This window comes from Trichogramma pretiosum, unplaced genomic scaffold, assembly GCF_000599845.2.
Source record: "Trichogramma pretiosum strain Unisexual culture from Peru unplaced genomic scaffold, Tpre_2.0 scaffold8, whole genome shotgun sequence".
NCBI lineage: Eukaryota > Metazoa > Arthropoda > Insecta > Hymenoptera > Trichogrammatidae > Trichogramma > Trichogramma pretiosum.
The window spans coordinates 1,716,453-1,743,762 of NW_019641699.1; the positions used below are offsets into that span (position 1 = coordinate 1,716,453).

A 27,310-nucleotide genomic window follows, 5' to 3' on the forward strand; every position below is an offset into this window, starting at 1 on the left:
TTACTAGTTTCAGTCTTGACCGCTAGCACTAAATTTACGCGATATTTTTAGCGCTTTCGTATCGAAGAATACAATCTATATTCTTTATATGTTGCTAATAAAGCTTACGTACTCTGATAATGAATACGTATATCGGCATTCAGCTGTGCTGCAAGGCTGCACCCTTACTCCACTTGTAAGTTGAAGCTTGCATTTTGCGGTTTTCGCTACAAGTAGAATACACCTTCACTATAGTTAAATTTAAAAGTGAGGTTATCCCAACCCTTAGATATACATATTGATATTCGGTTCAGTCTCGTACGTCTGTCGATTATGATATTTCTTTGCGTAAAGGTGTACGTAATGTGTTTACGCTCATTTTATGTAGACTTGCAGAGGACAGTATCCTGACTTGGCTACATTTCTTAATTATTCGACAATTGTTTCAAGTTTTTACGAGGAAATATTTAGTCAAAAATGTAAGTAAACAATGTAAACTAGACAGTTTGATTCTAACAAAGAATGCATTATTAACAGACTTTCAAAATAACGAAACTCCTCTTTCACTGGATATACAGTGATTACAAATCGATAATTACATTATCTTCAATGACGTCGTGTGACAACACCTCGGTGAACTAGGCAATTTATGAAATTACCTGAAGGGTATATTAAAACCATAATGCTAACAAAATCTACGAATATAAGGTGTTTCGGTACTTGCTTAAAACTTGAAAACTTAATTTAGCCGAGGAATAATATCGGAAGTTTTTCACTATTAACGTACTGTAATTTCTAACAAAGCAATGATTGAACTACTTTGAATTGAATTTGCTGTCAATATTCTACAAAGTATTCAAATTTTTAAATTTTATTTTTTACAATGTATTTTTTTGTTGTTGCAGAATTTATATTATACACAAAGTGCCATTTCTGTAATATATTATTACATGTATTACTAGTTGCCAAAGAACAATGGAGTCAACAAATCAGCTGGATGATAATGATACCAAAGAAGAATCTCAAAACATCCCCACTGATTCAGGTATATCCTAATTAGAAATTTGATTTCTCTTTTGCTAAATATGAAGTTGTACTAAATTACATTTTTTAGACAAAAGAAACAATGAGCAACAAAAACTGGAAGAAATTAAAAACATCATGCAAAAAGAATTTGATATTCAAAGAGCAAAAATGAAAGAGTTATTTTTGCAAAAAGAAGGTATAATAAAAATTAAATTAAAATAAACATACTAAAATGTATTGAAATTAATTATATTTCAGTTAAAACAAGTAATACTTATTTTTAACTTCTTAATTTTGTATTGTAATTGTAGATGAATTAAAACGAAAAACAGAAGAAAATTTTAATCTACAAACGGAAAATACTAAATTGCAACATGAACTGGATGAAGCTAAGAGTCAACTTGTAATTGTTGATTTAAAAAATCAAAATGACATTGATTTAGAAAAACGTAAAGCAGAGGACGAAATTGCTTCATTGCAACAAATTATCAATGCAACTGTTCAAGATTCTTCATCCACAAGAAAAGAATTGGAAATGAAAATAAGCAAACTTAAAGAAGAAAACAATAATTTGAGATTACAGATCATGCAAAATTCCAGCGCTGAGGGATTATCTTTGTCAACCATGACTAAGAGTTTAGCAAAAAAAGTGGCCTCTCAATTAGATTCACTTTCTCTTGGTTCTGATAATGATGATATAGCATCAAGAAATAAAAGACACGTATGCAATGATAATATACTAACTGAAATTTACATGGATTACATTTGTTTTGTATTTTATTAGTACTATTTTTACAGGCTGATGAAGATGCTGAATCTCTGCGTTCTCTAGTTGTGCCATTAGAAGAAGAAATAACAGCATTAAAAGAGAAGTTAAGAACTACTGATGATGAATTACAGAAATTCAAGGAGAAAGATGAACAACAATGTAACAAACAAATGAAAGCAAAAGAATCTGGTCAGTGGGAAAATACTTGTGACATGTGTGCCAACTATGAAGCTCAACTTCAAAGAATGCAGATGGAAGCTAAAGAATTTAAAAAAAGCATTCAAGAGTTTGAACAAGTATTGTTTGCACAAAAACAAGATCTAGTGAAAGAAGTAGAATTTAGAAAAGGAATGGAAGAAAAATGGAATGACAAAAAAGAGGAGCATAAAGCTGAAGTTGCTAATCTTACAGCTTCTGTTAAACTTGCTACAAAAACTTTAAATGACTTAAAAAAACAGTATTCTTATACTAAAGAAGCAGTAACAAAAGAATTAGCGAGGCTGACCCAAGACAGAGAAGCTGTTCAAAAGCATTTAAATGAGTGAGTGAGAATTCTTTATTTTAATAAAATTATTAAATGTTATTTATATATTAGGCAAGATATAAACATTACATTAAATTAAACTTGAATATTTTCTTTAGATTGACACACCAAAATGAATATTTATTGGGAAAATATAGTAAACATTCTGATCATTATCAGTATGAGCATATAAATATGCCTAATACTGTAGAAGAATTACACATCAGTATTCTGAAAATTCGAGAAGAATTAATTGTAGCAACTGTTGCAAGAGAAGAAGCTGAAAGAAAATTCAGATCTTTACAATATGAACTTGGATTATTACGTGATCAAGTCGAACAAGATAACATTGAAAAAGAAAAAAAAGAATTCGCTATAACAGAACTAAAGCAACAAATTATCAATCTACAGCAAGAACTGAATACCGGAGAAGAAACTCAAAAAGACTTTGTTCGTTTGACTCAATCATTACAGGTGTGGATTGTAATTTAGATGTAATTTCCAAAATCATGTGAAACGTAATGTCTATTCTTTTTGCAGATCGAACTACAAAAAATAAGAGATTCTGAAAAAGAAGTCAGGTGGCAGTATGAAGATGATGTTGATGAATGTCCAACATGCCATCTATTTTTTGCTTCTGATAAAAAAAAAGAGAAGGTAAGTTACAACATAAAAATTTTCTTTTAAAGTTACAACATTGACTAAATAGTTCAAATTTTAGGTTCATTGCAGACATTGTGGACAAATTTTTTGTCAGTCGTGCCTAAAAAATGAAGTAAAAAGTGGACCAAAAGAAAGAATATCCAGAGTTTGCAATATTTGCCATACATTACTTAAGAAAGAGGATGCACCTTATTTTAGTCGCGATCCTCCTTAATAAAATTAAATTCAAATTTTAAAATTGTCTTTATCTTTCAAGTGAGTGCAATATTTTTCCAAGAAGCTTTGTTGTATGATGAGTAAAATAATTATGACACTTACATACTAGGTTTATTAATTAAATTTTTGTAATATTTTTCAATTAATTAGAACATTTATATACAGGTAACAAAACTGGCTGTATTATTAGAACTCAAGTTTTATGTACTACACAAAATAATGTACATTTCTTGAATATTTATAAATATGTACAGTTTACTTACTAAGGTTGTAGACACTTGTGAAAAGTAAGTGTGACTATAAATACTTGTAATTTTATCTTGACGTTAATACACTTTCAGGTATCAAATTAAAATTGTCAAGTATTTTGTAAATATGAGACTGTATCATATATATATTGTATTATTAAAAATTTAAAACAAATTTAATTATTGATAAAATTTTACACCTACATACTGATTAGTAATATTTGCAGTAGTAGCAATAGTAGCAGTTTATTGGTGTTCAATGATGAATTACATAGCCTCGTATAACTTGTATTTTTTCATTAAATGCAGTCGATTTTTATTAGAATTTTAATGTGTATTCATTGCCATGGTGCTTGTTGGGGTATTTTTTTTTAAATCCTCATTCACTATTCATGCCATCTATTGGCAATTGCTGACTCACTTTCATGTGCACTGGCCTCTGACAGCAATTATAATTGTGAAGCAACCTTAATTCTGCTACATACATGAGAATGACCAAAAACATGACATAGATGAAGTACTCGATCATTTGTTGTTTTATATAATGAACTGAACCATCTGAAACTAGTTTTGTTTACTTTTTAACACGAGAATTTTCAAACCATTATTGAACCATGGCTCAAATACCTACTGGGCTGGTTTCTCATTCAAAAAAAGTATGCAACTTCTATAAACGAGTTATACGTCATTTGGAGAGTACGATTGTTCACTTGGATGAATTCAGGTTTGCCTTTGTAATAACAGTTATATTCGAGGAAATTTATTATTAATCTCTGATAAAAAATTATAAATACGTATCCATTTTATTATTCAACGCTGTAAATAACATGACGAATTCTAAATCGTTATGTTTCGGTTTTTATCTATTATTATAGATCAAAATGTTAATAATTATCACACAACGTTGAAAATATGTATTTTTGACTTTTAGGTATCAGGCAGTTCTAATGAGAGCTAAATTTGATGGTAATAAGAATGTTAGGGATCTCAGGGTGGCCAAAGATATGCTGAAAGAAGGTGAAGCAGAACTCTTTAGTCAGCTTCATTATTCCTATAAAAAATTCCCTGAATCGCCTGGTGGTGTAGCTTATCAGCGCGAACACCCCGCACCAGATTGGCTACTCGATTATTGGGATGAAAATGAAAAAGCTGCATATCCTAAGTACTTCGCAACTCGCGAAAAAAGAAAGAAAGAATACGAAGAATTTTACGCTGCGCAATATGGAAAACCTTCCTCATCGGCTGGTCATTGAGATAAATTTGATTTGAATAGTTAGATTAATTATAAATTAGTTGATTGTAATTGTTATCATTGTCAAACATATATTTATCTTAAATGATGCTAATAAACAAGATTTCATTATCATTTTGAATTCAAAAAAGGATGATTTATTGTATACTTAATTATTTAACATAAGTGTGAATTATTTTAATAACAGAACTCTTTGAAGACTTTCAAGTTCCTGGAAATACAATCTTAATATTTTAATCTTGAATTAAAATGTTTTATTAACTAATAGTGACAATGAGACTTGTAATAAGTTACATCAAAAGAGTTGAATAATTAATCAAAAATTAAAATCTATTCTCGTAAAATATTTAGTTCTTGTGATGAAATGTGCATTCTTAATTCTTTCTCTTCTATCAAGTCTTGAATTTCTGTGAGAACTTGTGGTGCTATTTCTGCTGCATTTAAATATAAACTTTTTATCCATGGGCATTGCATAACACTTAAATGATAAACTTCTTCACCTTTTTTTGTAACCAAATTATATTCTCGAATTGATAACATGTACAATTTCCAAATTAATGGACAGATCCTTGTTTCTTCATCCATTGATAAGTTTTTATAAAATGCTAACATTTTATTAGTAATCAACTGAACAGAATCTTCTAATCCTTCTTTCTTGAGATGTACAATGCGATTTCGCATATCTAGTACTCTTACTAAAAGATCTAAAGTGTTACTTTCACAATTTAATGATTTTAGTTTCCAACAAGGTTCAAAAATATCAACTACAATTTTCACTGACCGAAAATAAGTATTTCCTGGAAACTGATCTATTGCTTGATTTATTGATTCATATAATATTGCGTCAAAATCTTTTTTATTTTTGATAAGTTGATAAAGTTGTATGCAAATTATCTTACACTCATGAAATCTCTCTTTCATATTCAAGTTCTGACTATAATGTTCTATACACCTATTACATAATTCTAGTATATTGTTAAAGTTTTCAAATTCGTTATTTTTGATCAACATAATATAAGAATAACAAATGAAAATATCACATTCAATGCTTGATAAAAAGTATTCTTCTTCATCTTTATTTTGGATAGGTTCCATGATAAATTTTAAAATTTGATTGTATAGCATTTCTTCTATTGACATATCAGCATTGTATTTAAACTGCACTGAACAAAAATTTTTAAAGTTTTCAAGTACTTGCGCAAATGAATCTGACTTAAGCATCTGATAATTATTTATTTTGAATAGAAGCTCAAAATAGGTTCTGTAAAAACTAAATAAGGATTTCATTTCATCTTCTGATAATGAATTGATATTCTGCATTTGACTTAATGTTTGCATCATTTTCATACAATTATCATGGAAGCCGAGTTCAAATTCAATTAAAGCATATTCCTTGTAAAAATATAAGTTATTTCTATTTTCAGTTTTCTTCAGAAAAGCTTTTATTAAAGGCTTCAGTTCATTTTTTTTTGGTGATTCTCTCATAGGATCACATTTATTTACAAAAACTATAAGCCTTTCTAATCTCAACCACCAAACTAAAATGCTTACTCGTTTTTTTGAAGGTAATTTTTCAGCTACAGTATGAAAAACTGATCGTATAAAATTTAAATATAATTCTCTTGTTGGGTGATATTTTAAAAACTGAGGTCCTGAAGTTAGTTCACCTCTTAACAAATCTGTCATAATTAAATTATTGCAGGGATGATTATCTTGTTCTCCAACCCAAACTGCTGGTTGTATAATGGGCAATATGAATTCTAATGAATCTACACTGTGAATATAATCTTCTATGTAGAAATCTTTCAGCATGCAATGACGAGTTGGTAGCAATGGAATTTTCAAACATAACAATGATAAAACGATAAGTTGGAAATGTGATTTTCGTGAAACCACTGGATAAATAAAATCAGATACTTCTTCATAACAAACTAGTCTTTTTTCATCAACTATTAAGCTTCCATCTTCTTCATCTAAATTTATACTTGTCCAAAAACATCTCTCTCTGAGTGTTTCCACACGTAGCCACAATAAATTCAATGGAAGTCCAGAAGTAATTATAAGCTCTTCCATATCCATAAGAGTTTTTTCCTCCAGTGTGTCATTTTTAAAAAATTCCTTTTTTATATCTAAGTTCATACATAAATTAAGTTTTATTATTTCCCATGTTTGCTCCCAATATCCAGCTTGCCTTAAAAATGTTAAACAATCATAAAGAAGGGCTAATACTTTTCTCTCATTACTCTCTATATTTTTTCGACTGCTTATTTTCATAGTTGAAAAACATTTTGAATATAAAGCAAGTACTTTTGACTTTTTACATAGCACACCAGAAGTTTTCACAGCAGTAATTAAAGCTTTCCATAAAATAATATTATCAATGTCTTTTTTTAACATACTTTCTAGTTCTTGACAGTATTCATCAACTGGCTTGATCTTTGACATTGTTTGCAATTTGAGTAAGAGTAAATCAATCGAAGTAGGATTTGCTTTCAGACCTTTATCCAAAATTTTTAGTTTTTTATGTAAAGGTAATAGTTTGTATTCACTTACACGCGAAATTTCATCTTGAAAATGTGCATAATCTAGCCAAACCTTAATGTTTGTATCATCTATTCGAATTTTTTCTTCAAATTCTTTTCTTCGGTCCAAGTTAATGGGAGTTATATCCATTTCAATAGTGTTCATTTTCTTTTTGTAATATCTTTTAAATTTCAGGCGCTTATAATGATTGATCTTTTCTCTGTGAGTATTCCAACTTCCAAGAAATCTCGTCTTGTAAAGAGGTCTCATATCTACATCAAGAGTCTTTATAGTTAGATAATTGTTATTACCTTTCAAATCTTCAAGAAAAACTTCTCTTTTTTTCTTCTCATTTTTTTTAATTTTTTTATTAATTTTTGGCTGTTCGCATTCCGCGGAAGTTTGTTTTGGTTCATCAGAATTTTTCGCACTAAGACTACCCGAACAGGAATATTCCGTTGTTTCAGATGGGGAAGAAATATTTTCAAGGGCCACTTTCGATAAAACGCTAACACGTGATTGTTGATAACTATCGTTGTCTATCCATTCTGATGAATTGGGCTCGATTTTATCGTTAACGATTTCTTGCTTTTTTTCATCACTCGCAGAATAAGCTGGGAAAAGAGACATTTTTTATTAGGTTGCTGTTTACCACTAATAGTTATTTCACGTTTGACGTTATTGCTTTGTTATTATACTGTAAGAGACTACGGACTGTACTGACTACTATAGAGCATAGATAAATATTATGATCACGCTCGTGGGGGATAACCTTTTTGATGCAAAAGATGTCAAATAGTCTGCTGTCTGACATCGTAATTTGCAAAGCGCGCGAAATGAAAAGTACATTTAAAAAGTATATTTCCATCCTATAGGGCACGAAAGATAGGAAAGTTCCAGGCAGCCCAAGTCCGAGTTAAATAATTTCGTTTCCAAAAATCGAGCTGAAAAATAAAATTCAAAAAATCCAGCTCAAAATTTGCAAGGATTTGCAGCTCAAAATTCATCCAGAATTTTTAACAGGGTGGTTCTCAAAAATTAGACGCAATGATACGTAAGAAAAAAATTCGAGTATTGAAGATGACAAGAAGGTATAAGATATAAGTAACTAATTAATAAACACAAATGTTCAATAGTAATATTTTTACTTCAAATAAGGGTGCGCAAATTTGCAAACTATTTAAACAAATAACACATAGTACATAACATATGGATAAAGTTATTATGTCATCCTTCTAGTTAATAAAACATCCAACTACATAATAAAAACTTTCATAATTTGTTTTAAACATACATCTGTACAACAATCTGAAAAGACATCGAAGCGAGTGTAAGAATAAAATTTCTCTATCGCATCATTACATTAGTTTCGACACCTCTTTCAAGTAAACAGTTATTAATAGACGTCAGAATTTGTGAAAAAATTTAAATAATTTCTTAACTATTAGTTAAACTTTTCAAGTTAGCTCATTTTGCTTTCTTCGGTGCCATTTATACATTCGATAACACATCACTTAGTCGAAAATATGCTCTGCATTATATTCCTCATTTGGGCCTTTACACGTAAATTCGAACGATTCGACAAAAATGTATTTTCTTCTAAGTTACGTACCGTTTTCAAACTATACAATATAAAAAATACAAGTTCAAAAGTATTTTTTTTTCTTTTCTTACAAAAAAAAATAACAATATTTGGATGGAAATCAGATGAGCATCGAAGAACATTAATTTTGGTTACAACGCGTGGGTGCAAACATGTATCGAGTTGACGGGAGCAGCGCCTTAACGATTTAATTCAATAATCGTAAATAATTCACAGTATATAATGGGATCAAGTGGAATGGATAGAGAACAATGAAGGAGCACGGCCCAGCTGGTCCGAATAAGCTGACTTTACGAGGACATTCGGTGTATCGTGTGTAAAAAAAGTGAATTCTGTGGTAGCTATTGTAAATAGAATTGCGATGCCTCACAATATACACGAGCTTTATAACTAATTAGGACCTCGGCTCGATAAATTATCTTAAATATATATTAGGCGTGTACGAGTCGTGTGATGTAAGTTTGTGCCAGTAATTAGCGCATGGAGTCGCGGCTCGTCCAAGGAAAAAAAGTCGTCGTTCGATCTCATTGATGGCTCTTACTGAGCAAGTGCGAATTGAACTGATAGATATTGGAGCACTGCTCGCCGCATATGTTGCACTTCCAAGGATTGCTCTCGCTGTGGCAGCCTTTGTGTAGAAAATAAAGAGTCTGGTCCGGGAATGTGATTCTGCAATGGCTGCACTGCAGAGCGCTGCAGCTCAAGTTCTGCCTCAAGCTCGTCTCCTGGCAGGTCTGCAGTTGAAAGCTCGCTTTGTCGTTGCTCTCGCGGTCTCGATGCTCCTTGCGGCGATCGTCCTCGTCGTCGTCGTCGTCGTCATCCTCCGCAGTGGCTGCGGCGGCTGCTGCTGCTGCGGCTGCGGTGGCTTTGCCCTTGGAGATGACGAACTTGCGGCGCAGGTCGTCGCGCAGCAGCGACTGCAGCGGAGACACTTTGATGAGGGACGGCATCGAGGGTTGGCTCGCGACCGCCGAGGCGGGCTTGTCGAGCGGCTTGCGATCCTCGCAGCTCATCGGCTCCTGCTTCACGATCGGTATGAGAGAGATGGACGGCGTCACGGCATCATCGGCTGCTTCCCTCGTACGGCTGGAAAAAAGTCGCGCGGTCAGCACGAGCCGAAACTTTAAACGCCTACCATTGGTATACCTCTGATTAGGCTTGATAAAGTCGTCGGGGTCGGATTTGGCGGCGGCTCGGGTGTTGTAGCCGTTGCCGCCTCTGGGCAGTTGCGAATCGGCCAGTTGGGCCTTGGCTGCCTGATCGTGATCGTTTGGCTGGCTCTGGATTACGTCGATCTGATCGGAGTACGGGATGGATATCTCGACGTGGGGCGTGAGAAAATGCATGGGCGGAGTGGCGTTGTCGACCGATCGGTTCTCGCTGCTGTCGCCGCTGTCGGAGAGCATCGCGCTCGAGGAGACCGTCTCGCCGGAGAAGAGCTTCTTCATCATGCTGGTCGTGCTCGATGCTCCGCTGCTCGAGCCAGGATTGTCCAAATCGATACCGTGCCTGGATCCGAATCGAATATTGGAATTTATCGAAAAAAAAAAACAGAAAAGAATCGGACACCGATCGAAGGGCGTACCTGTTGAAGTAATGCAATCTGAGGCACTTCATCGACGAAGCTCGGTAGTGGCACAGAGGGCAGGACTTGATGCTGTCGTTGCGGCCCACGTGCTCGTTCTGAAAGTGAGCCCGCATGGCTATCTGACGCTGGAATCCCCGATTGCATATCGGACAGTGATAGGGTAATACTTTGGAATGAGTCGTAAAGTGCTCGGCTAAGTGGTCCTTCCGAAAGAATCTCTTTTGGCATATTCGGCACTCGTACGGCTTGACGCCCGTGTGCCTCATCTGCGAAATCGATTCGGCGTCAATTCCTGCATCGTTGCCATCGCGCTTCGACTCGCGACGCTTACCTTGTGCCTTCTCATATTGGCCCCGTTCGAGAACGTCATGTTGCAGACGTCGCATTCGAATGTTTTTCGACTCGTCTTGTCCTCGGGCTGCAGGTACTCTTCGCCGTCGCCGTCCAAGTCTGTTTCTTCGTTAGCATCTCCGCTTATCAGGCACTTGTCTTGCTTCTCAAAGGCAAATTTGGTATCGACTCCGCTGCAATTTTGACACTGATTGCATCTGAAATTAATTACATTTCAATCAATTCCGATGGGACAATCTTGCTCGTGCAAATAACATTTTTTCGCGGCATTTGTCCGACACGAGCCAAATCATATATATACTAATCGTGAGCAGCTTTTCGGTACATCTTGTATCAAAAATTCAATTTTTCATTGCCAACTCTCGGTGTCATAGAAGTAATAAACGACCGAGTTTTTTCCGCTTTTCTTTCGACACAAAGACGCGAAATTACTATTCCTACGAGTTATTATTAGCCGGACAGTAAAGATATGGTATCGGCAACGTACCCAACAGCAGATATCGATCCATTACAATTAGTACAAAAATTGGTATCAAAAGTAGTCTCTAGGTTGCGAGTTTGGGCCTGGTCCTTTTTTCCAAAAGCTTCGGCTTTGCTCTCGTCAAAGTTCGAGCCTCGGCCGCTCGGCTCCAGTAGTTTATTCTCTTCGATGCTTTGGTCGTCTCCATCTGGCATGATATGCAAAACTCAAAACAACAAAGCTTCGGTGTATGCGCGAGCTGTGAGCTGATCGACCTGCAAAATAAGGGTACACAATTGCGACCTTATCAAAGTGACCAAGCGCTCCTACTCGCACACGATCGGACGCAAAAAGCGCAGAATCAATTTAACGCCCATTTACGAACGTCGTCTCCAAGACTTTATTACTTACGACAATCTAAGCTTACTCTCGCATGGGGCTCATCGCTTAATCGATTCTGGCATGGCGAGCGAATTACTAACTAAATAACGATGAAGTTGCATGTACTCTGCCGATTTAACATTAATCTACGTGAGAGATATTGATGCACACGAGAATAAACGTCGACTTGCATGTATGTGCAGCATATAGTACGCAGCTACACGTTCACAGCTACGGAGAGCCAAAAGATACTGTTATGAGGAAAATTGAACAAGTATATAGGTAGAGAGAATCGAGAAGCATAGGTATAAAATGTAGAGAGTCGGACACAAGAAAAATGCTCAAGAAAGGAGATCAACAAAGTGCACGCGACACGAGTCTTTCTACAATGTCTCGTGCACATCCAGCACTTCTATTTGCTGATAAAATTTTCACCCAATACCTTGGATGCACTTGGACCTGTACCAATGCCTGCAATTACAATTCTTATGAGGAAGTAATTTTAGTTTACCATTTAATAACGATACCCGATGCAGATCTTTCCTAATCCCTTGTAAAATTGCTCGATTCACCTCGCATAATCAACTCAAAGTGCATTTTTAAATTTATACTCCCTATTTTACGAGCTTTCTGGCTAATTTTAAGCAATTTTAACAAAATTTCCCAATAATCACTACATCGCATTTTTTACATGACCTTATTCCAAAATTTTTATTCTTCGTGTCACGTATACACTGTATTTTACCAACTTGTGAGTAACCCAAGTTTTTTTTTCATTTACTTTCCAATGCTGTCTACTTATATTGTTGTGACAGTACATCGATGGAACACAAACCAACTTTTTTAGAAATTTATTTTTAAAATTGACATGACTTATTTTGAAACTCATGACAGTCACAATACTCTTGAGTAATTTATACGTGTCGACAGACTTCCATCTGCCACAAGTTTTGTACTCCTGGTTTGTCCTCTGCTACTGACTATTATCACGCAGTGTGTGTATTAGTTAACACTCGCGACCTTTTTCAGAAAATAAAAGTTTTTTTCCAAGTGAAAAAGTCATCGGTAAATTCGCGCAATCATGGTTATGGAAGGATTGTCACCGAGCAGCTGGAAAAAGCACCCAGCTGTAAGTTTACATCTTTTTAAACAATCATGTGCAGAAGCAATAAATTAATGCTTTATATTTTACAGCTCATCCCACTGTTTGTCTGCCTCGGTGCAGGAGTAGCTATGTCAATGTTTTACACTTTGAGATTGGCAACTAGGAATCCTGATGTTTCATGGAACAAAAAAGCAAATCCTGAACCCTGGAATGAATACAGAGATAGACGTTATAAGGTTTGTAAAAATTTAGGTGCAACATACTTTGCATTGATGTCTTTAACATCTACTAAATTCTTCTTCCTTTTATTTTAGTTCTACAGCCCAACTGGGGCTGAACTGGAAAAGAGCGCTGCTCCAGAATATTAAGTTTTTTTATTTACAAGTATACTGTGGATACTGATATTAGAGACTGTCAATAGAGAAATACCGCAACTCTTATCGCCTCCATAGTAACAAAAATGATGAATTCTTATAGTGTATTATTGAAATATTATGTAGCATAAAATGTTTCAAATAACAAAGCAGTTGTTACATGAATAAATATTCAAATTAAATGTATCTTTTACGTAATTATTTTATAATTTAAAAATAAATGTATACCATACTAAACAAAACTACAAAGAAAACCTACGCACTATTTATGATTTATTGGTTAGTGTATACTAAATAGCTTTTTTCAAATCATTTTATTATGGATATCATTATTACTCAATGCTGAAAATCTTACATAATTCATCTATCAATATAAATTTGGTATTGTGGCTTTTTAATGAATGTTTACTAATCCTTTGAACTTTGACAATATGATCTTCGCATGTTATATAATCAATTTATAACCTTGTTAATTCCAAAAATGTTGTTTAATTCCAACGTAATCAATGAAAATTTATACTATAATGATTGAATATTATAAAAAAATCCTTTTATCAAAGTTGCATCAAAATGTGAAGGTTTAAACAATTATTTATTATTATTTATTATTTAAATTTTCACTACCTAATGATAATCTTTAGCACTTGAAAACTTCATAGCTTTTGGCATTTAATATTTAGAAATATATTAGCATGTTTTTTTGTTTTATTATTGATTTTTCATTTTCTCACTGGTAAGCGAATCAATTGGGTATTTAACCCACATACTATTTTGATTCATTTTGAGATATTCTATTTAATTTTCAGCACAATTATGACAGTCTAAATGAAGGAGGATATTGCAAAGTCTTTCTATTCCTTTATTTCAATAATCAACATATTTATTATTACTTCTATTGGGTAAACCAGCTCATATTTAATTGAATATAAAAACCTATGAAATTGTAAATATTATTTAACTGCATACACCACATAGGTTTTTAATTTTAATTTTGAAATTTACCTACAACGTTTATATAAAAATAATTTTACATAATGAAGTACGACCAACAATCCACAGTTAACTCCGTTGCAATAAATTAAAAAAAAAAAAAAATACTTTATGAAGTTTTATCTTGGATTTAAAAATTTCATCCTTATTTACACTTCATTTCAGCTGTTGGTATGACTAATTTGAACACAATAATATCCACATTTTTTCATTCGTCCAAAGTTTATTCAAAGCAAATTTGTTTTGATAGTAAGTATATCTATTTGATTCAAATGCCTGCAACTAAGATTTCGTTTTTCTGGCTTGAAATTAAATCGCAGTTATCAGGCTACCGACTGCCGCTGGTGAGGATTTTTCTGCATTGCAGTTGAAAATACCGTCTGCTTGGTTCCTAGACAGGGACTACAATGACTAAATTCCACTAAGAATGGTTATTCGGAAATGAAGCTTCAAGCGCGCAGTTGTTCTGCTATAACTATTTACATGGACTAAACCGTAAAATATAATATACGTGTACTGATAACAATATAACACATATCATAGATTAAGAGCTGTGAATAGGTTAGTCCAAAACGCTGATCATGATACATGGGCTTGTATCAGTTTATAATTGTGATTTAATAGTATAACTACTCGCAATCATCAATATGACGACACGACCAGGTTTTTAAATTTTATATTATTTATTTTTTTACTTGTAATAGTGAGTTTTGGATATTTTATTAAACTTCGATTCCTAATTTTTATTTACTGTTATAATTTTTACAATGAAATAGCAATCTTTCAATGAATTGATTAATGTTATTTTTATTTAATAAATATGCATAATTCTATTTCATATTTACAACATAAGAATTGATCAATAATGTTAAAAGTTAAAGGTGTGGAGAATGAAATCTCAACAAAACAAGGATTTTTGTCCCTTCTAACAATATTCCTCTTGTCATCGACTGCATTGTTCTATGTATACACAAGTTTTCCAGAGCTCAAAGAGTAAGTTTTTAAATATTCATTAAAGCAAGTATCTACTATTTTTTAATATTTCAAAATGCAATGTTTAATAAATGTTAAATATTTATGTTTAGAGATGAAAAAGCTCACCTGAAATTGCCTCTAGATATTCAAGATGCTAAAAATCTTGGAAAACTACTAGAATCATACAAAAATATGTATTATTTTCAAGTACTCACAGGGCTGTTTACAACTTATATATTGTATCCTTTACAATGCAAATTTTTAGTTTAAGAAAATTTCATTCGTATTTTAATATATATTTTCCTTAATTTATAACTTTAGTCTTCAAACATTTGCCATACCTGGATCAATATTCTTATCTATTCTATCAGGATATCTTTTCCCCTTTCCCTTAGCTTTAGGACTTGTTTGCACTTGTAGTGCTATTGGGGCATCACTTTGTTACTTACTTTCATCATTAGTGGGGAAAAAAATAGTACTCAGATATTTTCCTGATAAAGCCAAAAGTTGGGCAGAAGCTGTAAAAAAGCACAAAAGCAATCTTTTACATTACATGTTGTTTTTGAGAATAACTCCATTGCTACCTAATTGGTTCATAAATTTAGCAAGTCCAGTGGTTGGAGTACCAATGAAACCTTTTGTTATAGGAACTTTCTTAGGAGTAGCACCACCTTCTTTTGTAGCAATTCAAGCGGGACAAACTTTAAATAATTTAACTTCTTCTAGTGATGCATTTTCATGGAATAACATAATATTGCTATGTGCTTTTGCAATTATTTCAATTGTACCTGTAGTATTTAAAAAACAAATAAACCAAAAGTTTGAATAATTTTGTGATTACTGATATAAAAATACTGAATCAATCATTTAAATTGACCTCAATTTTATAGTTGGGTTTATTTTATGTAATATATTTCATATTTCAAGTAAATATGAATGTAATTGTAAGAAATGTACCTGAAAAAATAATTGTAGTCTTTTGAAAAGATTATGCATTATTTAAAAAACTTATTAAAATATATTATTCATGAACAAATACTTATTGAATTAATCTGTACAAATTGTTACCTTTGATTTTTTAGAAACTTGCAAATGTTGTCTCAACCCTGGCTTTAAAATTATATGAAAATAACATTCAATGAAGTAATTTCATTTAGTTATTGAATCGTTTTATAGTGTTAAGGAGTTGTAGGCGAAAAATTAATCAATGTAACATGGTCAATTTATTAAACTTTTTTTTTATAAATCGTAATAAAAGTTCGTTGTTGGTTGATATTGATAATCTGCGTTAAAATGATTTATTTTTTAATTTATCATTTAAATTATACCTGTATAATGTAAAATTATTTTCAGTTATTATAAAACTATTTTATGTGTAAAACAAAAAGTTCACAGCGCAAAAACACTTATCATTTATATTTTCATAAATAAGCGACAATCGTTTGTTACATCAGTAACGTCAATTCACTCATATTTTTAAATGCTGCACAGCAGCATATTTAACTTTTTAATATACAAATAGAGTAAAATAAATCAAGTAATTTCGTAATCATTCATAAGTTGGCTAGAAATTTGAGTAGTATTTGATAAAAATCTTCGTTCGTATTACTGTATTACGGGCAAATTATTGCGCTGTATACACATTACTTTAACATTATTGAAAATGTATAAACAGAATTTTTTTTTACAAATATTTTGAAATCATACTTTATACATCAAACTAATCATTTTAATTTGAGCACTTATTCAAAAATTCAAAAGTGTATTTTTGGAACGTAATCAATTCAAGTTAACTTTCGCTGCTTTTAATGAATGTCACAAAATAAACTTCTCATTTTGCAGTCATGAAATAAACTATATTTTTATGAATTTTTATATATAGCCATATCATTGATATATTGATATCGATGTATCAGAATTTACTAAGAATTTTTGATAATTAAAATGAGATGAGTGGACATTTTAAAAAAAATAGATTTTTCAATAGTATCAAAAGGACATGTTGTTAAGCTGGAATTGAATTTCCAAAATTTCAAAATACTAACATATTATGTTTTTTCGAAAATTTCACTACACATTTTCATTGTTATGATTAACATTTACGCGGTTTTTTGTGGATTTATAATAATAGCACTTTGTTTTTCATCTTCAGGTTGATCTTTGTCACCCCATCCCCAGATTTCATGAGTACCATCTCCAGTTCTCTGAACACGTTTTTTTATTACATCTTCGGAAACGGTTTTAAGATCATAAGCCCAACCTACGCGAGAGAAGAAGTCGATAAAAGCCGTTGTAAAATTGAAACTGTAGTTTCCAAGCTCGGAAGTTTTGTAATCCCAAGGGAAAACATGGTGATAATTGTGCCATCCTTCACCAAGAGCAAAAATAGCAACTCCTATGTTTTGAGCTGGATTAATGGATCTGCAAAAATTAGGTCGTTTAGTAAAAATTTTTTAAAAACATAATAATGAATAAATAAACTATATCAAGACTTGAATATTAAATTTTTGAGAAAATGAACTACTCACTTATCATAGGGTTTATTTCCAAAGAAATGAGCAGCAGAGTTTACAAGCCAAGTCATGTTCAAAGTGAAGGTGTAACGTAAAATCGTTGGTACGAAGAACGCATTACCAAAAGTCTCGCCCCAGAAGTACATTGGAATCACAGTAGGGATAAGAAAGCATACCAGTGGCATGACCAAAAGGTAGTATCTGGAAGGGCGAACGAACATGTAAATAAACATTTCCTTAATGAGTTTATGTTTAAAAAAAAAAACACTGTCATTTCGTACTTTTTCTGGAAAGCCAGGATAGGGTCACTATAAAGATCTGACAGATCAATTCCTTTTCCTTTTTCCTTTAACTGAGGATGCTTACGAACCAGCAACCACCCGACGTGGGCAAAAAAGAATCCTCTTGTAGCATTGTGGGGATCAGCATCAGTTTCGCTGTATTTGTGATGTACTCTGTGATCTCTTGCCCAGTCAATTACTGAATCCTAAGAAATACCAATTAATCTATTAAAATTATCGAGGAGTAAGTTTACTTGAACTATAATGCTTTTTTATGTACTTACTTGAAACGCAAGAGTGTTGAAAATTGTTAATAAAAGCCTCAATTGCCAAGTGGCTTTGTATGATCTATGAGCCCAAAGTCTGTGAACTCCTGCAGTAATTCCTAAACCACTCAACACGTACAGAAAATATGCTGAAAAATATTAAATTACAAATAAGATAATTATTTATTGTTTTACATAAATAAGTATGCGTAACCGCAATTTCAGTTACTTACCAAAAATAGAAGTGAGTAATTTAGCGGATGTAAATGCTAGATACAGTCCGTAAAGTGCTCCAGTGTGAAGAAAAAGGAATAGAATAACGTTTCTCCACACAATGTCCAATTTATATTGTTTCGGCGCTGGTTTTTCTTTTTCTTCTTCTTTAATCAGCATACATTTTTTTATTTCTTCCACAGTTTCGTTTTCAAAGAGAACGCCTGTAGGGGCATTGGTAACGTTTGGTGCCATTTTTGTCAAAAATCTGAAAAATATAAGTAGAGAAACCTTATAACACTCTTTTTTATGGGATAGTTAAAAATAAAAAAAAATAAATAAAAAAAAACGATCATTTGTAAGAGGAAATGACACAAAGTCTTTTGCGCGCTTGCAATAACCCATATCAATTATTCTACTTGTAATGTAGCATTTAAACGATTGGTCTGTGACGATATTGAAACGTACACACAGTTAATTTTTCTGTGTATCAATTAAATGGAGATAGCACTTTTTCCTTGAGTAATGCATAGACTTTGAAAATTTAATTTCAAACGACCGTTCTAGAACCAAAAAGCCATCTTCTATATTACCGGATCAGTATGTAACGTAACCATTTGCCAAGAAAAGAGTTTAGTATTTTATACAAATTTAATTAATCAATGATCTAAAATACACGGACGAGGTCGATGAATTTTCATGCTGCTACAATGTTCTTTGTTTAAATTCATTCAAAACATTACTACAACGAAGTACAACAGTTTTAGAATTAAACGTTAAAAATTTATCGAACAATGTACTTGTATATTTTTATTTAGCCGTTCATTATCTATTGACACAATTTGCAAATTTTTTTGGTACATTATTCGACGTAACACAGTAAATATTATGTGATAAGAGCATTGTATATTTCAACACGTTTTCTATTAATTTTGAAGTCGATTTTAAAATTATATATCGGTGCATACGTAATTAGCACAATAGCGAAATAGCAGTAATAATAATATACATTAAGGAAAACTGTCTCTTATAAATTGCCGAACGTACAAATACACATACGCACACACATACATAAATTACGCATAGAGCATAATCGTAAGCTGTGGCAAGTCACTTCCTTACTTTTTTCTTTTGAATTGGGTTACCATTCAAACATAAGAGCGATTCTTCTGAACCATTCAAATGTATTTGTAAAAAATATAACAATTGCTTCAACCTAAACAATCATGTATCTTATGCAATTTTATTGAGCGAGCGACGATTTTCCTGTTACATTCTGAACTTTCTTTTTTTTTCACATTAAATAAATGATCGGAAAAGTTAAGACCGAAGTTTCGAAAAAAATTATCAAGTTAATTATTAAGGGGTCGATTACGAATGATGAACCTTAAAAAATAAAAAAATGAGCATCAGTGCAAACGATTTAAATAAATATCAAGTATCACGCACTACAGAGTCAAAACTAAAACGTATCATTCAATTTTTATTACTTTAAATGACTGACAACAGATCAACTTCTTCATATTTTTAAAGAATGCTCAACTTTTCGACATTGCTTTGCGCAATGTCAATTTTTACTCATAATGAAGCACTTTAGCCAAAGATTAGCCATATTACACTTTTGCAATTAAAGTTTAATTAAATGAATAATTTTTGTAATTATTATATACTGCTGATTTAAAAAGTATTGTTAAAATTAAATCTTGCGTTCAGAACCGTTAATTCATTTTTTTATCGAATTTTTCGAAATAATTATTTTAATACGATTGAATTACGTCGTTATATAAGTTTCGAGCTGAAGTTGATTAGTATTGCATCTATGATGAAAGGGCTTTCGAAAAAAATTAAGTATTTTGTGATCTTAGAGTTTCAAATTATTTTTTTATAAAGTTTAGAATGTCTTTGTTAGTCTTGGAGCGCAGGTCGCTGACTTTTGTAACGTGTCGAAGCTACGTTGACTGCAGCCTTTCTTTACCCATGAAAAAAAGCGAGCGTGAACATACACGTATCATACGGACACGTAATGAATGTTCAAATAAACAATATTTTTCCTGTTCACAACTGATCTCGGTAGCGCTTCATGGAATAAAATTAATAATTTTTTCAAATGATTGAATAGTTGGCAAAAGGTACAATCAAAAAAGTATTTTTAAGCGTAACTTTTAATTACACCATTTATCGCAAGAAAAAGTCACGATTATCTATTCGTCTTTGCTTTCCAGTATTTTTTTCAACAGCTACAATACTTTTAAAAAATCCGATACGCATCCAAAAATAGTTTACACATATGGATGGTTTGACATTGAAACGAGTTGTTACATCAGCTTTATCTGATTTTTTTTCAAATTCAATCATGAAGTTTTCGTGCTGATACGAATATTTGATGATCTCATATCAAATGCAGATAATGGTTCACATGTTTTTTGATCGAGTGAACCCTTCACCGGATGGGTTAGTAGATCTGTATAATTGTGAAAATTAGTACGGAAAGCGCGTGTCAAGCAATCGATGACTTTTTGCTTGGCATAATTATTTGACTCATAATTGCGAGATTTTTGTCGAAAAGTTTGTATACTTTAACTTGTAGATAGAAAGTTTTTTGACCGCAGAGAGTAAGAAAGTAAATCACGAAAGTAAATCGAGTTTGAAAGTTACGTTAAGGAAAATGAGCTGTATTTTTGAGTCGACGAGCAGCAGCCGAGAGAAAAATCACGTAGAATTTGCCAGTAAGGACAAATTCATTCAGCGATGTAGACGTTGGAGAGCATGCCGGCTTAATAGTTCCGTCTCGCTCTTACACACGAGAGCAGCGTGAGGCTGTCAGTAGCCGAGCCGTTAGTCCGTCAGCCGACTCACCCCAACCAATAGGAAAGCTCTATTTCTCCGCGCCACCTGAATCGTGTACCGATATTTATGTATACATATATATTATGCTGCGTATATGAACGTAAGTATGTAGCCGAGTAGCGAGCGATGCAGCGCAGAGATATAGATGTATTTTATATATACCTATGTATATAATCGCACACGAAACGTGTCCCCCTCTTCGCGGATTTGGTGCACGTGTACGATCCGTTGTCGGGAGATGTAATGTTTTCGCGGCGTTGTACCGTATATAGCATCGCTTTCGCGATAATAATGGTATAGGTTTATTTTGCTTAAGCAAACGTATTGACGACATTTAATAATAGTATAAATACGAATCGACGAGGTGACAATTGGACGACCCAGACGACTCGCAGCGAGCTCGTTTCGTAAACGTAAACGTTCGGTCGTTCCGCTGCTGGCTGCAAAGTTATTACGTCTGCAGGCGAGCAAAGAGTAGGTGTCTCGAGAGACGAGCCGAGCCGGAGCGCCTGCAGCTGCAAAGGCATATGCGGCTCGGCGCGCTTGTAAACCTGGAGAGATATACACGCACGCACACACTTACACAGTCCCACACACACACACACACACACACTCACTCACAGAACACATACAACAGACGTAGCGTGATACCTGCGTGAATGCCTCGGATGTGAACACGTGTACTGCGCGCAATAGGACGCAACATGTATACGATTCTCTATTCTCGCCGCTACGGCTTACGAGGCTGTCTATCGGATGATATTTGCCTCCTCGTGGAGAGACAAGACAAGCACGATACGAGAAAAGAAATCCGCCCTTTTAACGTAGGGTTTCGCTCTCGCGCACTGTCGACTTATAACGTATCGCCACGAGCAAGGAAAATCCTATTAGTCGTCACGAGACGTCCCCCGTAGAAACCTGGTGAAATTGACCGCACGAGTTGCCTTATACATGCTGGCTCGCACGTTGTTTTATACTTGTAATAATATATAGCTCTCTACGTTATTATACATAGAGACGATGCAGTCTCGGTGGCACACAATAATGCTACTTGCAATGCACTATGGAGCAACGAGACGAGGCAAATTGCTCATTTTAGGTAGCGGCGACGACGACGACGACGACGAAAATTCCCAAGAAAAAAAAAGCGTGAACAGGTGAGAAAAACTTACATGAGCTTTTCAAGTTGTCATGAAAGGCCGATGGGTCGAGTCCTGGCTGCCGGTGCGGCTCTTCCTCTTGATTCGCTCTCGAGTCCGCGGAGAAGCGATGGAAATTGACTGACAAAGTCGATAGGATAACTAAACACGAGTCGCTGTTCGTTAGATGAGCCACGAGCACAAAGTTGTAACTCGCTGCTACTGCCAGTAAGTACTGCTGGTGCCGCTGGCGTTGACCGTCCGAGTTCTGACTTGTGACTCTATGCTGGCGCTGGATGAGTTTTCTCGCTCCGGCACGCAATGCGAGAGCTCGTGCGTTATGCTGCGTAGGCAGGCGCGCAGTTGTCTAAATCGAAAACTCGCGACGACGATCGGCCCGACTCACGACTGCGACTGCCTAAAGACTCGCGCTATAACCAATATATACGAAAAGAAAAAAAAGCGTAGTAGCTGCAGGAGGCGGCTAATAATATTTCCGCTGCACACGTATGTTTGTTGCGCGACGAGCTACGTTGGTGCATGTATATATATGCAGTATGCACACGAGCGCTTCGTCGCAGTCTCGTTCTCTCTCTGCGGTATGTGCAGGTATACGCGTTAGGTATACGTAGGTACGCGCCACAAGTGCGCACTAGTCAGTCGCTGGTACACTTTATACTTATTGCGCCGAGTGCCGGTCCGCGGGCTTATTTTCTATTGTCGCCGAGGCGCTCGCGCATACGCCGCTACGAATCCCCTTCCCATGGCCCGGCCTAGTCCTTCCGCTTGTGAACTTGAACGCAGCAGTTCACACCAACGCCACACACGCTCGCACCGACTCAGTACTCACACCGCAGCAGCAGCACGAGCGCCGTCTAATTCAATGATTATTCGATTTCGGCTGCTGCTGCTGCTGCTGCTGTTGTGCTATACGACACCCAACGATGATCGTCGTTTTTTTCACCAGTTTAATTTATTCGCTATTTTACTTTTTTTTTCTCCTGCTGCTGGCTGCCCGTGGCGTCCAATATAGCCTGCTTGTCGCATGGCGCTTCAATTTAGCGCTTCAATTTAACGCTTCAATCTCGCGCGCCTATTTGCCTGCATATTACATTTTCCTAAGCGATTTTTCCGAAATTTCCCACCTCCTCTATTTGCATCGACTCGATTGTTCAGTCTGGTCTATTGTTCGTGCATTCGCAACGGCGCGCGTGCAGCTCGCTACGTCGGCCGAGCCAACGCGTCGACTCGTCCCAGGCCCAAGCAGCTTACTACTATTGCGTACAAAAGGCATGATGCTCCTCTTTTCGCTCCTAAAATGCGATTGGACGACATGCCACCCGTTCGAATCTTTAGCTACGAGCGATCTAGCGCTAGAAAATTCTAGACCAAATTATCTTATCTTTTCGAAGCGTTCCTCCGACTTGTCTTACGTTACATATTTAGATTAGTTGGGTTTCGATGAATCTGCGCTCGACGTTTCCCAGCCAAGTTCGGCTACGCAATATCTCGGAGCGCAGCTCCGTGTCATTAGTATACTAATCACACGTGCGCTACTCGCTTCGCTGCGCAGCTCGTATTAACACGTGAATGCAAATTTTTCACTCGTGCGATAACTCTTGCCACATGCCTTAAACTTATAAGTAGAAACAATGATGCATAATTAGCAACTGCATAATCATACGCTTTTTTTTCTAATACTTCAAATACAATGTCTCGGGCCGAAGGTTATGAATCAATCATTTCGGCGGATTTTCTGAATATTAACGCCGGAATCGGCTGCCTATATGAATTTTTGCAATTCTATGCGCGCAACGCTCAAACTGTCTCTCTGACCTGACTCAAAATATGCTCGTCTTACAATATCGATCATCGTGCCGAAATTCAAATAATCCTTATCACTCGTACCAACTTCTCACGACAATTATCGCCGACCACGGATTCCATTCAATCATCATTTGTTCAAATGCGCCTCTTGCATCGCTTTAAACCTACAACATCGTTCAAAATTAACTATCGTCTAATTACCGATTTTTTACTCCTAGTATAAAAAAAAATGAAAGACTGAAAATCTGATATCTTAATCCATCGCATCTTCCTTGATCTTCAGATTTGAACTGATGATTTCACATTTTTGATACCGTAACAGAGTTGTTGAGTCACAAGGAAAAAATGTTCGATAATCAATGACGCTTTGTAAATTTGTCCAGTAATTCAAGTTGACAAATGAAAAACAATAAATAATCCTTGAAATGGACCTAAATCAAATGCCTCTTAAATGGTCACACTATAATTCTTAAACTGACTTTCAACACCATTTTCTCTGGAATATTTTCAAAATCTCGAACTTTATTTCATTTACGTATTGAAACGTTTGCCGGTATACCAAAAATAATGTATACCCTTTGTATTACTTTCAGACTAAAAATAAAAATAAAGAATTTTAATTCCAAACGAGGCTTCATATTTGACCTGTCAAATTTCCTGCAGAAGGACAAACCTAAAAGTGAAGTTTTCAATAATCGGTTTTCGAATATTTGAAAAAGTTTTACGGAAAGATTTGGTTTGGTGCGAAAGGGAAAACAAACATTAAATAAATTTGAAGAAATTGAATTCTGATGTTGGATCAATTTCCTAAGTTTAATTGGAATCCAGCAATATGTGGCCATGGTTCAAATTTTTGTTATCCATTCAAAAATGATTTGAACCGACGAGGTTATAAACTTTTATTGTTTTTCTTCTTTAAGAAAGTAAATATGATTAATATTATTGTTTAGCTACAATGATAGAAATAAAAATCTAAAGCCAAGAATCGTCTAAATCTTGCAGCTTGGAGTCTTCTCGCCGCAAGAATCACTCGATTATTGCCGTAAAATCGAGATAATTCTTGGCATTAGATTTTATTTCTATCAATGTATAGACTTTATTTTCTTAATTGAAAAATAGTGCATCAATATGCCCTGCATTTTGCGCACTAGAGCGTGAAAAAAATCCATAATGTACGTATGAAACATCGCGCGAAAAATGTTGGACACGTGTCGCATAAACAAATTTAAAACTTTGAATGGCTTAAAAGCATTTTTGTTCATGAACTCAATTATTACACCCATGTTAGGTAAAACTCATTGAACAGATTAGGCTGCGGTCAAATTTTAAAAGCGCATAAAATCACACGTCACACCGAGAATGGGTGATTCCAAGGCAGCATTCACATCTAATGTAGAAAAGTGAGCTTCTTGCGACAATGCGAGTACATTTACAATTTGATGAAAAAAAACATGTTTATAAAATATCTGAAAGTTGGAAAAAGGAAAAGTTGATTATGCAAAGTCGTACGTTTGCTACAAAATGTTTTCGATGAACGGGTGATAGCTGCAAGTCGCCGGGATAAATATCGAACGCGAGTAATTTTTATTCATCAAACACGTCGCTTCATCGTCTGATTGGTCGAGCGTTTCCTGCATCAACTCCACCATCGGCGGCGGAACTATAATCATGTTCATGAAGCTCTAGTGCATGAGCTGGCGCGAGCACGGGATGCGAGCATGGGTACTGTCTCGATCGCCAACGCTGCAATTTATGTTATACATTACACATAGAATAAAATTCCGAAACGAATGCAAGACGTTGGCTTATCTTGCCATTTTTCGCCCGTAAAAACACGCAATGCTTGGGTAGCCGCGCAATCTGCAGCTTGCACGAGCGATCAAGTCTGTCCACAGAAGTACTGGAAAACTTTTCATCGCAATTGCGCACGTGTCTTACTACATTTTGTTGTTATCAAAAACCAAATGACCTCTCACAGTCCGTCTGCCCTTGCTTTTTTTTTAAGATTTTCGACACACAGCACTCACTGTACTCGAAATTGTATTATGTTCACTTTTCACCTTACCGGGCAATAGACGTTTATAAATAAATCTCAAGAGTCCAATATCTATAATTGCTCATTTCGGTAGGCGAGCGCTAAAATAATGAAGCTCTTATCAGTCATTGACAAAATTTCCGCCACTGTACGCGAAATGAGATAATACGCGGTACGAGCGCAATAATGACGCGATCAATCAACGTCATATGAGACGCAAATGCTGCTGCTCAATACATGCATTTATTTATAACTTGCTAGCTTTTTTTTTCTTAGCCGGACTCTCGTGATACCATCGGTTTGGATGCGCGATTAAATTATTATTCGAGCCACGAGGGGACCATGCATCCCTCATTATTTGCGCGTCTTAATGAATTTTAGCTCAAATCTGAGTTATCTGACTTTTGTTTTTATATTAAAATCAACATGAGGCAGTGAAACGTACTATTGTAACACATCTCGATCACGTGTCGATTTAACAGAAAATTCATAATCAAAAAATTAAAAAACTAGTCAATATATTTAGGTATTTCTCTATTTAATTTCCTCATTTGAAGCGTATGTACGTCTGTCTATCCGGTAACGTTATTTATTTGAAAATAAGTGGACACGAAGTACAATTTGTGTCTCATTAGAATACTTGAAATTTGCCTCTATTTTATTTGAACAACCATGAGACATCTCACGAAACCTTTGCAGATATTAACGAGTCACGCAAACACTGATTCGTACTTTTCCCTGTCAAAAATCATCTTCAATTTTTTTTTATTTCTCTGACTCAAAAAAGATCCTCAAAGCAAACATTAATATTTTCGTATCTGCTGATGGAAATTATGATGTACTGCATCTTCAACTTTATAACTGATTCATACTGCGCTTTTTTTCTCTTAAATTATACAATGATGAAAAAAATGTCACTATATATTATCAAAATGCTAATTGTCACAATTAAAATTTATTTGGTTGTACGCGCGTAAAAATATGAAGTTCGTATAATTCGGCATTTGTACAAACATAAAATTCGGCTCATTCGTTTTTCTCTTTTCATTTTTGTTAGAATTTTATTGTATTAATTTTATGTTGTTACGGCTAAAATATCGATTGTCACAAACAGTTATTTCTGCTGTTAAACCAAAACGTCTTTTGGTATTTGTAAGTGCATC

At 34.5% G+C, this 27,310-nt stretch overlaps 7 protein-coding genes across 8 annotated transcripts; 4 read left to right on the forward strand and 3 right to left on the reverse strand.

Annotated features, from left to right (window-relative positions):
- The first annotated feature begins 63 nt into the window (after positions 1 to 63).
- LOC106653211 (rab GTPase-binding effector protein 1) lies at positions 64 to 3,517 on the forward strand. Its single transcript, XM_014372561.2, has 9 exons — positions 64 to 458; positions 885 to 1,024; positions 1,094 to 1,201; positions 1,317 to 1,726; positions 1,804 to 2,315; positions 2,417 to 2,771; positions 2,838 to 2,954; positions 3,019 to 3,215; positions 3,342 to 3,517. The coding sequence occupies exons 2-8, from the start codon at positions 955 to 957 to the stop codon at positions 3,172 to 3,174; spliced, it is 1,728 nt and encodes a 575-aa protein (XP_014228047.1). The 5' UTR covers positions 64 to 458; positions 885 to 954; the 3' UTR covers positions 3,175 to 3,215; positions 3,342 to 3,517.
- Positions 3,518 to 3,914: 397 nt separating this feature from the next.
- On the forward strand, positions 3,915 to 4,809 carry LOC106653213 (NADH dehydrogenase [ubiquinone] 1 beta subcomplex subunit 9). Its single transcript, XM_014372562.2, has 2 exons — positions 3,915 to 4,148; positions 4,356 to 4,809. Exons 1-2 carry the CDS (start codon positions 4,039 to 4,041, stop codon positions 4,675 to 4,677), a joined length of 432 nt encoding a protein of 143 aa, XP_014228048.1. The 5' UTR covers positions 3,915 to 4,038; the 3' UTR covers positions 4,678 to 4,809.
- Positions 4,810 to 4,841: 32 nt separating this feature from the next.
- On the reverse strand, positions 4,842 to 7,948 carry LOC106653209 (protein NRDE2 homolog). Its single transcript, XM_014372557.2, has one exon. It carries the CDS (start codon positions 7,827 to 7,829, stop codon positions 5,007 to 5,009), a length of 2,823 nt encoding a protein of 940 aa, XP_014228043.1. The 5' UTR covers positions 7,830 to 7,948; the 3' UTR covers positions 4,842 to 5,006.
- Positions 7,949 to 8,327: 379 nt separating this feature from the next.
- LOC106653057 (zinc finger protein Pegasus) lies at positions 8,328 to 12,447 on the reverse strand. Its single transcript, XM_014372290.2, has 6 exons — positions 11,613 to 12,447; positions 11,229 to 11,476; positions 10,722 to 10,938; positions 10,388 to 10,656; positions 9,949 to 10,311; positions 8,328 to 9,888 (listed from the first exon to the last, which is right to left on the reverse strand). Exons 2-6 carry the CDS (start codon positions 11,414 to 11,416, stop codon positions 9,327 to 9,329), a joined length of 1,599 nt encoding a protein of 532 aa, XP_014227776.1. The 5' UTR covers positions 11,417 to 11,476; positions 11,613 to 12,447; the 3' UTR covers positions 8,328 to 9,326.
- A 115-nt stretch (positions 12,448 to 12,562) lies between these two features.
- On the forward strand, positions 12,563 to 13,219 carry LOC106653109 (cytochrome c oxidase subunit NDUFA4). Its single transcript, XM_014372363.2, has 3 exons — positions 12,563 to 12,711; positions 12,777 to 12,923; positions 13,002 to 13,219. Exons 1-3 carry the CDS (start codon positions 12,664 to 12,666, stop codon positions 13,053 to 13,055), a joined length of 249 nt encoding a protein of 82 aa, XP_014227849.1. The 5' UTR covers positions 12,563 to 12,663; the 3' UTR covers positions 13,056 to 13,219.
- An 869-nt stretch (positions 13,220 to 14,088) lies between these two features.
- On the forward strand, positions 14,089 to 16,134 carry LOC106653166 (transmembrane protein 41B). 2 transcript variants are annotated; one of them, XM_014372467.2, is made up of 4 exons: positions 14,089 to 14,714; positions 14,927 to 15,044; positions 15,137 to 15,265; positions 15,348 to 16,134. In XM_014372467.2, the coding sequence occupies exons 1-4, from the start codon at positions 14,699 to 14,701 to the stop codon at positions 15,853 to 15,855; spliced, it is 771 nt and encodes a 256-aa protein (XP_014227953.1). In that variant the 5' UTR covers positions 14,089 to 14,698; the 3' UTR covers positions 15,856 to 16,134. The 2 variants fall into 2 exon arrangements, with proteins under 2 accessions (XP_014227953.1, XP_014227954.1); XM_014372468.2 differs by having other exon boundaries at positions 14,933 to 15,044.
- Positions 16,135 to 16,226: 92 nt separating this feature from the next.
- On the reverse strand, positions 16,227 to 22,945 carry LOC106653165 (acyl-CoA Delta(11) desaturase). The gene is made up of 6 exons (XM_014372466.2): positions 22,319 to 22,945; positions 18,320 to 18,567; positions 18,105 to 18,235; positions 17,821 to 18,026; positions 17,555 to 17,740; positions 16,227 to 17,447 (listed from the first exon to the last, which is right to left on the reverse strand). Exons 2-6 carry the CDS (start codon positions 18,552 to 18,554, stop codon positions 17,126 to 17,128), a joined length of 1,080 nt encoding a protein of 359 aa, XP_014227952.1. The 5' UTR covers positions 18,555 to 18,567; positions 22,319 to 22,945; the 3' UTR covers positions 16,227 to 17,125.
- Positions 22,946 to 27,310: the final 4,365 nt, after the last annotated feature.